At 42.2% G+C, this 14944-nt stretch overlaps 2 protein-coding genes across 2 annotated transcripts; one reads left to right on the forward strand and one right to left on the reverse strand.

The window, feature by feature from the left end:
* Nucleotides 1-273: 273 nt before the first annotated feature.
* On the forward strand, nucleotides 274-9911 carry LOC123707834. The gene is made up of 21 exons (XM_045658190.1): nucleotides 274-789; nucleotides 1625-1801; nucleotides 1996-2097; nucleotides 2571-2675; nucleotides 2932-2990; nucleotides 3796-3987; nucleotides 4064-4161; nucleotides 4287-4431; nucleotides 4609-4739; nucleotides 5391-5442; nucleotides 5780-5923; nucleotides 6045-6239; nucleotides 6378-6589; nucleotides 7102-7258; nucleotides 7354-7470; nucleotides 8295-8440; nucleotides 8517-8670; nucleotides 8763-9083; nucleotides 9169-9264; nucleotides 9346-9582; nucleotides 9677-9911. The coding sequence occupies exons 1-21, from the start codon at nucleotides 633-635 to the stop codon at nucleotides 9800-9802; spliced, it is 3123 nt and encodes a 1040-aa protein (XP_045514146.1). The 5' UTR covers nucleotides 274-632; the 3' UTR covers nucleotides 9803-9911.
* Nucleotides 9912-11335: 1424 nt separating this feature from the next.
* Nucleotides 11336-14585, reverse strand: LOC123707793 (trifunctional enzyme subunit beta, mitochondrial). The gene is made up of 11 exons (XM_045658131.1): nucleotides 14398-14585; nucleotides 13948-14119; nucleotides 13607-13794; nucleotides 13186-13373; nucleotides 12710-12884; nucleotides 12476-12606; nucleotides 12285-12386; nucleotides 12089-12202; nucleotides 11875-11949; nucleotides 11692-11769; nucleotides 11336-11620 (listed from the first exon to the last, which is right to left on the reverse strand). The coding sequence occupies exons 1-11, from the start codon at nucleotides 14468-14470 to the stop codon at nucleotides 11486-11488; spliced, it is 1431 nt and encodes a 476-aa protein (XP_045514087.1). The 5' UTR covers nucleotides 14471-14585; the 3' UTR covers nucleotides 11336-11485.
* Nucleotides 14586-14944: the final 359 nt, after the last annotated feature.

Here is a 14944-nt window from a genome sequence, read left to right on the forward strand (position 1 = left end):
AGATAGATAGCGCTTATTAAAAATATAGTTTTCACCGTGTACTTCACACATCACACAATTTATAAAGACATTAATTATAATTGGGCCGCGTAATTCGGTTGAATATGCTCAATATTGTATTTTTAAAACTAGGCATAGTTTTTTAGTAGTATTAATAACTCTTTCTATACATTGGCCGTTTCCTTAGACTACGGCGTATTTTAATTATTTGTAGCAGTCTATGGCAACCATAAAGCATAAACATAGATAACAAATTCAAAATGTGGCGTCTGTCTAGCGGATGTTGTTTATGATTTTACGACATTTTATCTAGAAAATAAAGTTGACGTATATTAATATAATTTTCTGATAATTTATAATCTAAATGTCTGGATATAGTGTCTAACCATATAAAAATATTAATTAAATAACGTTTATGGTACTCAAAAACAGCGATTTACGTGTCGCCTGCTTGTATTACTTGAAGTTTTTTCTCTGACAATATTAGCGGGAAATCGCCTTAGTGACGCGCACAACAGTCCACAACCTCTGTTTCTAATTTACTCGTACTGTAGCCTGGACGTGTAGTGTAGTGCTTGTAATGTGGTTATACAAGGCATAAGACTAGTATTGTGATATAATTAGAATTGACAATGTCGAATGAAATGGCGGTTGGTGATAAGGTGTCAGAGGATGCTACTGTTTGTAGTGATGAAGTTGTAGAAGAGGCTACACATACTGAACAGGCTTCACAACCTTTCTCAGAAGCTTTGATGGAGGGATCCAAGGAAGAAGCCAAGCCTGAAGAAGGTTTGTATCTTGGCCAAAACATAACCTAACATATCTGTTGACATCTTGATCATTATATAGTAAATGCAAAATTTTATTCTAACATAATATAAATATAATATTAATATTCATCAGCTAACATGATGATAGTCATATGGTTTGTGATTATGTCTATATGCACCACTATGAAAAGTGGTGCTGAGGTAGTGTTCAATTAAAACCTAAAAAAACTCTTATTGAACACTATATAAGATTGTGTTGGTTAAATAATGGCTATCTATTATATAGATTTAGGGGATTTTATATAAGTGGCAGATTTTTATTTAAAATTTTCTTAATTATACTTATAACAAATAGTTGATATATTAATGTGGTAAAATGAAATGAAGTTTTTAATTTATTGGCAGAATTATAAATTGCTTATTGTTTAATAAGCGATGTGTCCCCAACTGAATATTTAGATACATAATCTCAACTCGCTCAGCTTCATGAGCTTTATAACTTGTAGTGTATTTGAGATTTCCACTTTCTCTGTTATAATCGGCAGCATTATATTTGACATTATACCTCTTTGCCACTTTATTTTCATAGAGGGCTTATGATATACTACATATAATTATCATTATTTGTTTTTTGCCTATTATAGTATCTGACTGAAAGCTGTTATATATATATGCAGTTATAATTTGTGATAACCTTTTTTTTGTAAACAACTTCAGGTATATGTAGTTAATGACACATTGATGATGAGCATTTATCTGTTGTTATTTTTTGTTTGTGACCATTATACTTGTTATTTCACATTCCTATCACATGGAGTTATTAAATATTCAAATTGGAATTTTTTTTGATCCAGAATCATCAAGCACATCAAATACTAAACTATCTGAAGATACAAATGAAAAGAAAGATGATGATGACCAAAAAGGCAAAAAGCGCAGGGCGTCTGATGCCTTCAGTGATGAACAAGACACAGAGTTTAAGGGATTTGAACAGAGTGACTGTGACCTAACGGAGTTCAATAAGATTGTTGGTAAGTCTGTTGTTAGATTAGACTGCTTTTCTTGTGCATTACTTGTTGCAGAGTTCTTTATCTAACTCAATAACATAAAATGTAAAATTCCTAAATTCAATACTATATTTACAACAATATAAAGAATTATACTTTAAATAAAGATTTGTTCAATTCTTTAATAATGAATCATTGGTGATTTCCTTGCACCACAGACGAGGATTGGAAATTTTTACGGAGATATTCAACAGATGAAGACTTTAAGGGGTTTGAGTCTATTGAAAATAGCAGCTTGTCTGCTTATTCTCAAATTTTAGGTAAGACTTTAAACTTTATGGTTTTGATTTTACAATGTTTTTGACATTAGTAAAAGGTATACCTCTACTTATTTCCTTTCCAAACTGATTTTACATTTTATACAATATTTGTTTCAACTTATTTTATGTTGGTTCCATAAGTTGCAGAATTAAGATATAACCGGACAACAAAGTTTTCAATTTTGCACACTAATTGTAATTCACAATCTATTCCGTGAAGGTGACTGTGTTTTTTTTGTAGATTCACCCTTATTTATAAATTTACTAATATCGTCATACAGCTATGAAATGTTTTGATCTCATCACTTTAGTCCAATAAACTAAATAAGGCTTATGGTATGATTATGAATATCTTTGGAACACCTCAGTTAAAAGTGATTGTACATAAACCTTCATATCTGTTTGTATATTTATTTAATTCAAATAAATAGTTAGTGTAAAGTTTAAAGGGTGATTTTTCTTTTTGTAACTAGAAAATTGGCAAACACAAGTATCTGAGGCTGTAAAGCTTGTGACTCCATTGAGAAAAGTTTTGACCTTACCATCAAAGATTCCAAAGCGACCCAGACAAGACACAGGTAAAACATTATTAATATTTTAAGTATAGTTGCTTCTTCATATAATTTGTATTTAGTTGTAGAGGTGGGATATAATTAAATAATATCGTTTATCAAGATATATATCTTGTAAAATATTATTACGATGTTGATTGGTTCATAAAATTTAGTTTGACCAGTTCTATTATTGTACTCTTTTTTTTTGAACTGATTCAAAGGCCCAGATTATATTGTAACTGATGACTTTTCTATGAATAATTTTCATCACTTTAAACAGATAGTTCAAGACCGTCATCAGCCCTATCTTCAAGATCTGAAGGTGACGGAGCAACAGATGTGAGTTAATCATTTTATAATTGATTAAGAACATTTACTAGACTCTCTATTTAGCATAGCTTCATACACATTTATCATTCACGGGTCACATTTTTTTATTGTATTAACAATTTATTTATAAATGCATGTTATGTAAATTATAATTTATAACATTGAATTTGTTTGAAAAAAAAAACCAACAAATAAAAGACAGAATTGAAATCCCACTCATTTTGAATTTTCTTTGTGAAAGCAGCCACAGACGATAAATGGAAGTAAAGAAGAGATAAAAGTTAGTATCTCTGAGTAAGATTAAATATTTTTTAATAATAATGTTTCATTAACAATTCTGTGCATGCAGCCTTTTAAAATAGAGTCGGCAAAGGATATTAAAGTTAGTATTGTTCAGTAATATTATGTTGTGTGTTGTGATAAGTTTTTATTTCAAATAGGCCTTTGCAGGCTCTTATGAAACGTCTAGTTGCACGGTTCCAAAAAGTTGGTCTCATGGAGAAGAACCGGCAAGAAACTCCATGGACACTCTTTTTAACAATGGTTTAGCTTACATGTAATATTTTAAAAAATACCTAAATGAGACCTGTGATGTTACGTTGTGTTAGTTTTTTATAAAAATTGTTTAAAAAATAAAATGTAATTATAAAAAGAGGGCGCCGTGAGCGAAATGATTTTAATAAATAACTCGATATTAATGTCTCCGACGAAGCGCCGATTGTTGGTCAAATGTGGTAAATAATTAGGACCCATTTTGATAATGAAGGATGAATCGGTTTATCGATTGGTGAGTTCAGTGCCGGTTAATCGACAGGCTTCCTCGTCCCCGGCCAACCGGGGTCGGCGCCCCACCGTGGAGATGTCGTCGCCGCTGCTGCGCGTGCCTTTGGAGCGAGGCTGGAAGCGGGAGCTGGTGTACCGCGCCGCGCTCGATGCGCACTCGCGCCGCAACGCCGACATCTACTACTACATGCCCGGCGGGAAGAAGCTCAGGTCTACCAGAGAGGTGCGCGTCGGGCGTTCTCCTTTTTAGAAATCTCCCACGGTCAAATAATCGAAACGTAAATGACATCGAATTGCAGGTGGCCGAGAACCTGTCAGGGAGCGGTCTCACTCTGGAAAACTTTTCGTTCTTCAAGGAACCTCTCGGTATAGACGATCCCGAAAAGGAAATCATTCGGTGAGCGACCCGAGGGCCGAGGCCTCATCTATCGGATTGTAAAACTTGTATCACTCTCCGTTGCGTGTCGCGTGACGCGGGCGACAGTAACCGTAACAGTTAAAGAGAGAATGGTTATTTTTCAGCGACGCCAAAGTGATCCGCCGCGTGGAATCTCCCGTGCCGCCGCCCACTCAGACGGTGGCTGACGTCAAACGCACTCCCAAACCCAAACCCCCCAAAGGAGTCAGCCCCGAGCCCGCGGTGAAGTCGCCGCCGGCCAAAATCAAGGTGCGTAAACCCGCCGTAAATAACATACTCTTAATGAATTGTCGAATTTTGTAGATCGGATACCGGCCTGTTGAAAGTTTTTTCAAAAGTAGCAATCAACATCTGTCCGAAGTTTAAGGTGGTCTGTATGACTGTCGATCGGCGTAAACGCTGTAAATTAACAATGAATTACGACAGGTGAAGTCGATCGGGTCCCGCCTCAACAACAACGGCGCTCCCTCCGCTCCGACGACTCCGAAGCAGCCCAGACGCACGTCTCAGACGCAGCCTCCCGCGGACAACAACAACACGGCTTGGAAGAAACCTAGGTATACGACCGTTTCATACCTAGACCCGAGCTACACTCTTCTCGGGCCAATATTCAATTCGAAATATCGAGAACGGGTGAAGCTCGGCAATTCGTCGAACGACGAGGCTCACCGTGAACTTCCGGGAACCGGTGGGAAAGATAGTTTTGCAAAGGATAATTAGCCAGCCGGTTCCGCGGGACGTTCACGGGGAGCTGCGACATTCGCCGGAGCGATCGGATCCGAGTGAACGTCGAAAGCGTAGTCGGAGAGGTCCCCGCTCGGCTCCGGCGAATGCGTTTTACAGTAATTCAGAAAATCTAGTCTCTTAATTCGATCAGATCGAAATGTGGTTCACGGTTCTCGGTGCTAACTCTTCGCAAATGTCCTCACATTTGTTAAGTGTGTTTACATTTGTCGTTTCCGACTCTACACTAATCGCGCCCGAATCGAACTCGGAAAGATCGAGTCGTCCTCTCGCGAGGGAGATTAGTGGAGAGTCATTGTCGAGCGATGCGGAGGCTCGGGCTCCGTCACCGACGCGAAGCGACCCGGCCGAAGCGCGAAGCGTGTCGAATTAAACGTTCATAAAAACGGGGTCGCGTCGCTCCGCGTCGGCGGCGGCGTGCGCTCGTGTGCCTCGGGCAGTGGTGGAGAGATGTGTGGCCGCAGGACGGCGCAGGCGCAGCTCGTCCGGCCGGCGCACGTGGATAAGCACGCGCAGGTAAATATTATTCTACTCTGTTCCTTTCTTAGTAAAAAGTTAAATTTGATAAATTGAACCTAAACGTCAAAACCTCTGAACGGATTCTTTAGACCGGCGATGTTTAGTCTGAGCTTCTGTAGAAACTGTGAATGGCTTAATTCTTGAATCATTGAAACGGCAAAAATAGAACCGACTTTCACGCGGACGAAGTCGTGGGCCCCGACCACCGCTAGAATTGCTACTCGTCCGCATTTCGCACGATGGACCGGAAGATCCCGGGTTCGATTCCCGGAGAGTCAAAAATAGTTTCGAAGCGAGAAAGAGATGCACGTACGTCACCCCGAGTCCGACGCAGATGGGGCTTGGCGTCCGACAGCCGTGCTCCATGAGCTGCGGCCGCGGGGCCGTGCCCTCCCTGGCCTGCGCCGCCTGCCTGTGTCTCTACCACCCCGTTTGTCTGAGGCTGACGCACGCGCCGCCGCATCCCTTCTACTGCAAGGTAAATTTACATTAATAACTAAGTAAAATTAATTATCAATCTGTCTCCGAAAATGTATATTAGATACGCCCGGAGATAGACCTCAGAGCGTTAAAATCTTAAACGACCTCATACTTCGTAGAACTGTGACTCTTCATCGCCTCGGGATCCTCCGTCGTCGGTCCACAAATCCGGGGTGACGACCGCGTCCGGTCTCCAGGCTCCCGTCCCCGTCCCGGCCTCGGTCAATCAGGCGGCCGACACGGTGCCGGTGCCGAGGCTCGTCCCGGCTCCTAAAACTCAGAAGAGCGATAAGCGGGTGCTGCTGCGGATGAAGGTGAGACATCCTCGATCCGATTCTGAAATTCCGTCGGAATTTTTCCCGAACACTAAATAATAATTGAAACGAGGGATATACCACAATTATATCGTATATGAATGCCGATTATATATCCGTGTCCGGCGTTAATTTCAGATGTCCGGCGGCGCAGACGGGCAGAAAGTGTGGGCGGTGTCCCCGAGTGCGACCTCCGCCCCGACTCAGGCCGGCCCCGCCCCTTCGGCCCAGCCGAGCCAGGCGACGCCCCAGACCCCGAACGCTTCGTCCGCTACGCTCCAGAGACACGCGTTACCGCAATCGTTGGCCGTCATCAACGGCCGACGCTTCATAGTCGTTTCACGCGGATTGCCGAACTAACATTTTCTAGAGTTTATCTCTCCGGAGACTCTTTATTTCAATATTAATCGGACGGCCTCGTTCGACGCATACTTTCATTTTGTAATTTATTTGTTTCTAAACACAATGGCCCTTCATTAGACTCACCGCGCAATTGTCAAGACGAGGCCGCGTTCACAACAAAATGTTATACTCGAAACGGAACAAACGATCGAATCAGCCAACCTGGTCCGCGTATTTGAACTGTTCCTCGTTCTCCGTTGATATTATTATTATTAGAATTAAGTGCTGGAGGAAACCTAATAAAGAATTGAAAATCACTCCCGGGTTTTCCTACCTCGACGAAACTGTTCGATAAGGTGAGTCCGCATCGGAGCCGTGAACCACTCGATTCGTCTATTTTTACTTCGCGATTGACGCGACATCTCACCTCACGCACCGTCTCTCTCCCGATTCGATCCTTCGAGTCCAGAGAGAGGAGCGCCGAGAGCGTCAATTTATTTTTTTTATGTTTTTTCTTCAGCGAGAAAGCGGGCCGTCGCGTGACGAACGGGGCCTCGCCGCCGCCGGCCGCGTTGCCTTCCCCTCGACGAAGGGGCAGGACCAAAGCGGACGACGCGGCCAACTTCTCCAACTTCCACGCGAGCGCCCGAGAGAAGAACTACGACGTCGCTCTGCAGGTAGACATTAGTTTTAATGAACTCAAAAAGCCGCGAGAAACTGTGTAAAATTCGGCATTTATTTTAAAAATAATGTTAAAAACGACATATTTCAGATTTTCCAATACGTGGGCATGCGAGACCTGGCACGCTGCGCGCGCGTCTGCAAGTTGTGGCAGACGCTGACGGATACGCCCGCGCTCTGGAGACACGTGCGCATGAAAAATTCACACGTAAGACTGAATCTATCGCGGGGGGCTTGAGTGAGTGAGGGCTTCGGTGGCTGGGAACGACTGAACGGTAGTGGGGTTCCAACCCCGATTAACAAAAAACTACCCGTACAGCTCGCTAGCTAGTATATTGTATGTCAGGAGTATCTGTGTAGTATATGTAATGTATGTATGAGCAAGCCTCACTAGATGACTAAATATATGAGAGGCTGAGTTATAAGAACCTAACCCTACCTCACCCTAACGAGGGATTATCTCAAAGTTATCGGGCAGACTCACCACAATAATTAAAGGCTCGAAGTAGTCTTTGCCATTATGAGAGGAAGCGAGAAATGAATACAACAGAGCAATATTCCAATCTGATTTATTCTTCAAAGGCTTATCTTAAATACTACTTAGACCTATTCACACATACATAATATTATTTGAGTGAGCTGTTGGTGTATTAAGCTATTTAGCTATTAACATTACGGAACACTTTACTCACTGAAGAGAAGATGAACCGTATCGGTTTCAAGTGCGCGAAGATTGCTTACGTTCGGTTTACGCTTATAATTATTGGCAATTTTTTTTTTGTATGAGGTGAAAATGCGCTTGCGCAGGCCCGCGCCAATGATTTCGAGCTTGACGCGGGGACTGTGGGGCTGGGTCTACACTCAAATCCGTCTGCTATTACCCACTAAAAACACCTCAGCCCTTCACACGCCCTTAAGATGGGCCCTCGGGGTTCGCCAGGCATTCTACCCAAGGGGCTAATTTATATATGAGTTAACTAATGTTAGATCACACGTGGCATATTAATGTTTTTAAATTTGGCTCAAACGCAGGTTAGCGACTGGGGCGGGTTGTGCGCGCTCTTAAAGAAGCGTTCGACGAAATGGTTGGACTTACGGAAGATGCTGCTACCCTCGAACGACACGGTGTTCTGGGACCAATTCATCGAGAGCGTCGGCACGGTGGACACTCTGGAACGGTCGGTCCGACGATCCATTCGTAATATTCGTACTGACGTTTCGAAGAAGGCTCACGAATTCCTACTCCATCCTCAGGTTGGAGCTGTGCCGTTGTCCGGCGCGCGTGGTGGAAGCGGTGTGTCGCCGAGTGAGCTCGTTGCGCGCCCTGTGCGCGCCCGCCATCTGCGACACCGTGCTCGACCCCGAGCCCTTGGCCGAGCTGCCGAGGTTGGAGCTGCTGAGACTGAAGGTGCGGAGGCCGTCCGTGATAAATATCGATTATATTTTTCTATTTGATGTGCGTTCGAGCTGACGACGACACTCTTTCTCCCGCATCTCCAGAGTCTGAAAGGCCTCTCCCTGACGCGCAACCTGCAACCTCTGAGCGCGTTGACCGACCTCCAGCACCTGTCCCTCACGTCCATCAAGGAGCTGGGCTGGTGCGCCTGCGAGGTGGTGGGCCAACTGGAGCGACTGGAGTCGCTGGAGCTGGGCGAGTGCTCGTTCGGCAGTCCGTTCGCCGCCGCGCTCGCGAAACTCGTCCGTCTGCGCAGGCTGAGGCTGGAGAGGGGCGTCCCGCACTGCGCGGCGTCGGCGCTCCTGAAGGCTCTGGCGTCTCTGCCGAAGCTCACCAGACTGGAGCTGGTCAACTTCGACGTTAAGGTGGCGGGCGTCGACTTAGCTCTCTCGATCGATAGAGACATAAATATTAATCACTATTATTATTATTATTATTATCTCGTCGCAGGTGGGCTTCGACGATGCGTTGGCGGAGTGCACAAACATCCAGAGACTACTCATCATACCTACCTACGTGTCGCAGTCGGCGACCACGAACAAGCAGGTTTGGTTTGGTTTGGCAGGGTCCGGTTCGGTCGAACGGTCTCCGTTCCGCGTATCCTCCTAAACGGCGTCTAAACCGCAGGTGCTGAGCGGCGTGCTGCGGCTGAAAGACACCCTGACGCATCTCATGTGGGGCGTGACCATAGAGTTGCTCCGCGTCACCGAGCTCTTCATCGATCAGTGCGAGGCGGGAGGGGAGACGGAAGCCGCGGACGGGCAAGGGGCGAGGAGGGAGCTCGGGGAGTGCATACCCGTGTTGAAGCCCGTGCCCGGGTGCAGGCTGCCCGACGATTTGAGACACGTCGCCGGACCGCCGCAGGTACGCCTCGGTGCTCCCGTTCGTCTCCCGTGACCGACGACGAGGACGTCTCGTCGCGTCGACCACACGGTAAACGTGCCGCACTTCGTTGCAGGTGGAAATCCTCCCCATTCCCACGCTACAGCGGCTGCTGTCGGCCCAGTTGCCGAACACGAAGTTGAAACTCCTGCGCATCCCCTTCCACGCCACGTGGCGGCAGACGCTCGCGGACTTCCAGTAGCACGCGACGTCGCGCCGCGGCCTCGGCGAGTGACAGTTTTATTTCGATAGAGGGAAACCGGACTCCGACATAGTTGCAATTTATCAGATTAAATATTTTATCCCTTTTACCACGATTTTTAATAATCTAAACAAATTTCTCTCTGTGGCGGGCCACGAAACGGTCCGAGCTCTATTCTAATGTAGCGGTTTGTCCCGACTCTATGAGATTCCGATTCGCTCGTCTCGGTGCACCGGTGACGTCACGTACGTAAATTGTGTACGTAAATTCAGAATGATGGATATTATATGAAGAGTCGTCACGAATATTTTTATAAAGGCCGACGATTCGGGCCGCAATTGGATTCAAAGTTGGTCTGAGGAATGGGAGAAGCCCTCTCCGATGTCTACGAATCGCAATACTTTAGAGATTTAACTTGAACCCGAAAGGGTCACTTCGCAATGAGCGGGATGGATTCGTCGTTACGTCTGAAGTATTGTAATTTGTAGTTTTATTTAGCCAAAAATATCTTCTGGTGTTAAAATTTGATATATATTATTATTTTTTAAACTTTTACCTAAGATCGTTATTATTGAAATATTTTCTTAAAACCGTTTCGTCCGCGAGTTCGTTGGATGTTATTTTAAAGTTTAGAGAACGAAATGAGACACGTGTCCGTCGCGTGGTGAGTTTGTCTGAGTTGCGAGCGGTCCGGTGGATCGAAGTCCACTCTCACCTAGGGTGTTCGCTAGGTTTTAAGAAGAATATAGCGAAAATTATTTTTATCAATAGTTCGCAACGGACGTGCGATATCCATAATTATAATGTAAATAATGTATTAGAGTATTGAATGGTGCCTCTTCCGCTCACGTCCGACGCCTCGGACTGAATGTTTCGCCGTTTGGAGCGATAGACCTCTCGATAAGTATGTTCGCAAGTGCCTCGAAGGCGTTCGTCCGAAACGTGTTTCTGCCCGAAGGCAGATGTGTGTACATATATAAACCGTATTTGAATATTTGTCTCCGAATACACAAAAAGCCAATCGGACCGGCCGTCTGTCGGTGAGAGCGAGTGGTCTTTTGTCTATTGAGACGTTTTACTACTATTTTGTGTATGCGTTATTTTACTCACGTTAGCGATAATTTTGTGTACTATAGTTTTATTTTTATCCGCTCCGCTGTATTGGACGTAATATTTGACTAGATTTAATTTAGGTTGCGACGCAAAGAATATATTGTAAAAATCTTCACACATAACGCTTTTATGTAACGAAAAGAAGCAGCTTCGGCACGCCAATATGTGAAAATTGTGCATAAAATGTTTGTGTCGATCCATTATAATAAATAGTTTAATTTTGTTTATAGTTCAACAGTCGCCACTTTGATAGTGAGTATTGGCGACGAATTAAACTGTTGTCCTCGAGTTTGGGCGTGTTTTATTCATTTATTCACTATCACCCACTCTTTGACGACATCCCTCCCCCGTTTGATTCTTTTATTTTGGTGCAATTGTAGTTGCCATTTTTATGTCCGGAACTAGAAGGAAAACAATATATGAATATAATAAAATTATTTATTTATTAAATATAAAATGTACAGTCATCGAAAAGTATACACTTGTAGAGTAGGGAAATCTAATGCGAAATGTTTACTTAGATAATAAAGGATAATATAACTTCTGCTTAAATATATTTTTGAAAGGTGTTCAGTCGGTGTGTGCATCGGGATGTCTCTCCAGTATCATGGCCACGCCCTGTCCGCCGGCTGCACACGCGGATATCACTCCGAACTGACCGTCCTCTTTCACCAGTCTGTGGGCCGTGTGCATCGCGAGCCTCACCTGTCGTTCCACATAAGTTGCAATTTAATCAAACGCACTGAACAGTTATCATTCAAACCGGTAGCACTCACCCCGGTAGCGGCAAACGGATGCCCAATAGAGAGGGAGCCACCCCACTTGTTCCACTTGTTCATGTCTGGAACGCCCACCTGAGGACGTACACGTCGGTTATTAGAAAATGCATGACTAATGCATGCAAGCGCCGATGTTGTTCCAGCAAAGAGTTCAGCAACAATAAAGTATACTTATCGTACCTTGGTCTGCTTGCCGAGGTAGTTCTGGGCGAACCAGTCGGAGTCCATTGCTTTAAGGTTAGCTAAGATTTGGCCCTGTTTAACAAAAGTTTTGTACATTTCATCAGAAATTCTCTTAATCTCATCGAGACGGAAGATCTGAAGATGTTTTTAATTTGTTGAAATAACAATGTGTAATAATGTGAAGTGATGAAGTTTTTGTGTTCCTACTCACAGCGAAAGCTTCATGTATTTCCCAGGTGTCTATGTCTCCAAGTTGCAGACCAGATTTCTCCAGGATCTTGGGAATCCCATATGCCGGACCGAGAAGAAGTTGATCTACCGGATCCTGAAAAATTTATTTATATATATAAAAATGTAAATACAGAATTGAGTTTCCTTTAACAGATTAAATATATTAATTATTATACCTGAGCGACATATGTGAAGTCCCGGAGGTAGGCCTTCGGCTTCAGCCCCAGCTCCTTGGCTTTGGCTTCAGACATGATTAGGCACGCCGAGGCTCCATCGGTCTAAACAAAATGATATGTTTTACATTTAATCAGTAGCGGTACGTGCGAGACAAGAAGTCATTTTCGAGTTCATATTGAAACAGTCTTACCAGGAATGAAGAGTTAGCCGCAGTGACGGTGCCGTGAGGCTTAACAAAGGCAGGTCTAAGCTTCGCCAGCTGCTCGGGAGAAGACACGCGGATACCGTTATCTTTTTCCACTACGCCATCTTTGCCGTCCACTGATAAAGAAAATACATATTTATCTTGTGCATTGAATATTTGTGTAGAAAAATAAAATAGATGAGCGATTGCAGTAAATAATTGTTGTTTTAGATCACTCACCTTTGACAGGTATGAGATCTGTAAAGTGCCCCTTGGCTTGTGCTTCGGCGGCGAGTGTGTGTGAGCGAAGAGCGTATTCGTCTTGCTCGGCACGGGTGGCGCCGAATGCGGCCGCCAGACGGTCTGCACTGTGGCCCATGGTCTCGCCGGATGAAAATTCCGCTACTGCCGGTAGCTATATCAAAATTTTAATAAATTTATTAGGACATTTATTATTTAAAATACCTGCAGTATGTGAAATATTATAAATAATAATAATAAATATATAATACTAAATTTATATTTACAAGCAGTTCGCCAGTCGAGGGCGTAGAGCGGGCTAGAAGAACTGACAAACTCTCTGTCACCAATCATTTAAAAAATCCAATTTATAAAAAGCTTTATTAATTTACGTTTAACGAGAGTTTTTAATTTATTCAGTGATAAATAAGAGAGAGATCTAAGAAGTAAATATTAAGATAGCAAAAAAATCTCACCTCAGGAGCAAAGTAATCCGGTCGAATAGAGGCTAGTAAAGACAGTCTTTGAGCAGGAGTTTTAGCACGATTGAGCTTCAGTAAAAGTGATCGCATCTTACGCGAGTGTCGTATTGGCACATCAGACATAAACTCCACACCTCCACAAACAATTACATCATATGCACCGGCAGCTATCATACCGACACCTATCAAAAATTACATAAAAGAATTAATAAACTTAGCTTAAAAACTATTTCATTTTTCAAATTAAAGTTTTTACAAAAAAATATTTTTTAAAATATGTAACCTTTAATATTTATCAAGAACTGCCTATTGCTTCCTATATTGGCCATTGTACATTGCTAGTTAAAACTAAATTTTAAAAGTAATATTTTTTATGGATAAGGTAATGTAGATGACAACAAACTAATGAATTTACCAGTAGTAATAGCCTGGTTTGAAGATATACAAGCCATAGTGACAGTGTGGGCAGGGGTACGGTCACTAAAGCCAGCTGCCAAGGCTGCTTCTCTTCCAATGTTTGATGTCTTCACTTCTTGAATAACTGTTCCGTAGACAATATAATCTACAACTTCTTTAGGAATCCCAGTTTTATGGAGAAGACCCCTGTAACACATATATGTATACTAATCAGTGTAAAATTAAATTTTATAATATTTTTCTATCAACTAATTAAAAATGTTTCTGATACTCGTATATTTCAGAGTCAAATTTGCTTTTTTACCCCAATCATCAACATAACAAACATCTAATACTGACAGAAGGGAATGCCTTGCAAGCTCATGGGGCATCATCTTGGCATAATCCGTGAAAGAAACCAGGAACGGCGTACGAACACCATCTACAAGGACCACATTTTTGCCGGTCTTATCTTTTAGGGACTTCTTCTGCTGTAGAGTGGCAGTTACACTAAGTGCGCGACGAGCTATATCTATAATGTAAAGAAAGAAATAAAATTTAAAAGCAAGCGGTTGAAGTTCACTACAGATAAATAGTATAATGAAAATGTTTGTATTAATGCCAATTAATACAAGTAAAGTCCAAAGTTTGTATGATAAATATCTGTATTTAGTTTAAACTTATAAATCTTCTCTACATGAAGTAACATCGTATTATTTTTTTACTACTTAGACGTTTTTTAAACCATATTTTATTAACAGTTTTAGGTAAAAAGCTAAAGCCTGAAACGGTATACTATATTAGACTCACCAAACTTTAAAGTTGTGGTCGGACGTGTGGTCGCTAACAATGATCTCGCAATTTGAGAGGCCATGATTATCATGTAAATAACTATTAAGTATTCTGAAAAATATGTTATTCAAGTAACTTTGACTAAAATTCGAAACTTTTTATGGACCGTGAAAGTTGGACTATGGACCTGTCTAAGTTTTCATATGTCACTGTCCGTCAGATGTCAACGTCCCAAATGACAAATCTAAATAATATTGGAGTAACGACAGAATATTTTGTCAGAGTTGTAAGAATTTACAAGCAACGCCAACCGCCAACCATACGTTTAGAAATAAAATGATTTCAAAAAATTTAATTTAAACACAAAGTTGATGAAATATTCTTATTAATAATTTTAAATTTATTTTGATGTAATGTATATATTATTTTTTTATTACAAAGTAAATATATTATATTATTGATGGATTTTATTATACAATATACATATAAATACTAATATTACAAAGAGGAAAGATTTATATGACCGATTTCAAAATTTCTTTCACCATTTGAATTCTACATTATC

The sequence above is a fragment of the Pieris brassicae genome, chromosome 3 (assembly GCF_905147105.1).
Source record: "Pieris brassicae chromosome 3, ilPieBrab1.1, whole genome shotgun sequence".
NCBI lineage: Eukaryota > Metazoa > Arthropoda > Insecta > Lepidoptera > Pieridae > Pieris > Pieris brassicae.

Coding starts and splice junctions, on each gene's coding strand:
- LOC123707834 (XM_045658190.1), top strand. CDS start 633: ATGTCGAATGAAATGGCGGTTGGTGATAAGGTGTCAGAGGATGCTACT. Junction 4,432..4,608: donor CGCCGCCGGCCAAAATCAAG/GTGCGTAAACCC, acceptor GAATTACGACAG/GTGAAGTCGATCGGGTCCCG. Junction 5,924..6,044: donor CGCATCCCTTCTACTGCAAG/GTAAATTTACAT, acceptor CATACTTCGTAG/AACTGTGACTCTTCATCGCC.
- LOC123707793 (XM_045658131.1), bottom strand. CDS start 14,470: ATGATAATCATGGCCTCTCAAATTGCGAGATCATTGTTAGCGACCACA. Junction 12,387..12,475: donor CGGCTAACTCTTCATTCCTG/GTAAGACTGTTT, acceptor CATTTTGTTTAG/ACCGATGGAGCCTCGGCGTG. Junction 11,621..11,691: donor ATCCGTTTGCCGCTACCGGG/GTGAGTGCTACC, acceptor GTGGAACGACAG/GTGAGGCTCGCGATGCACAC.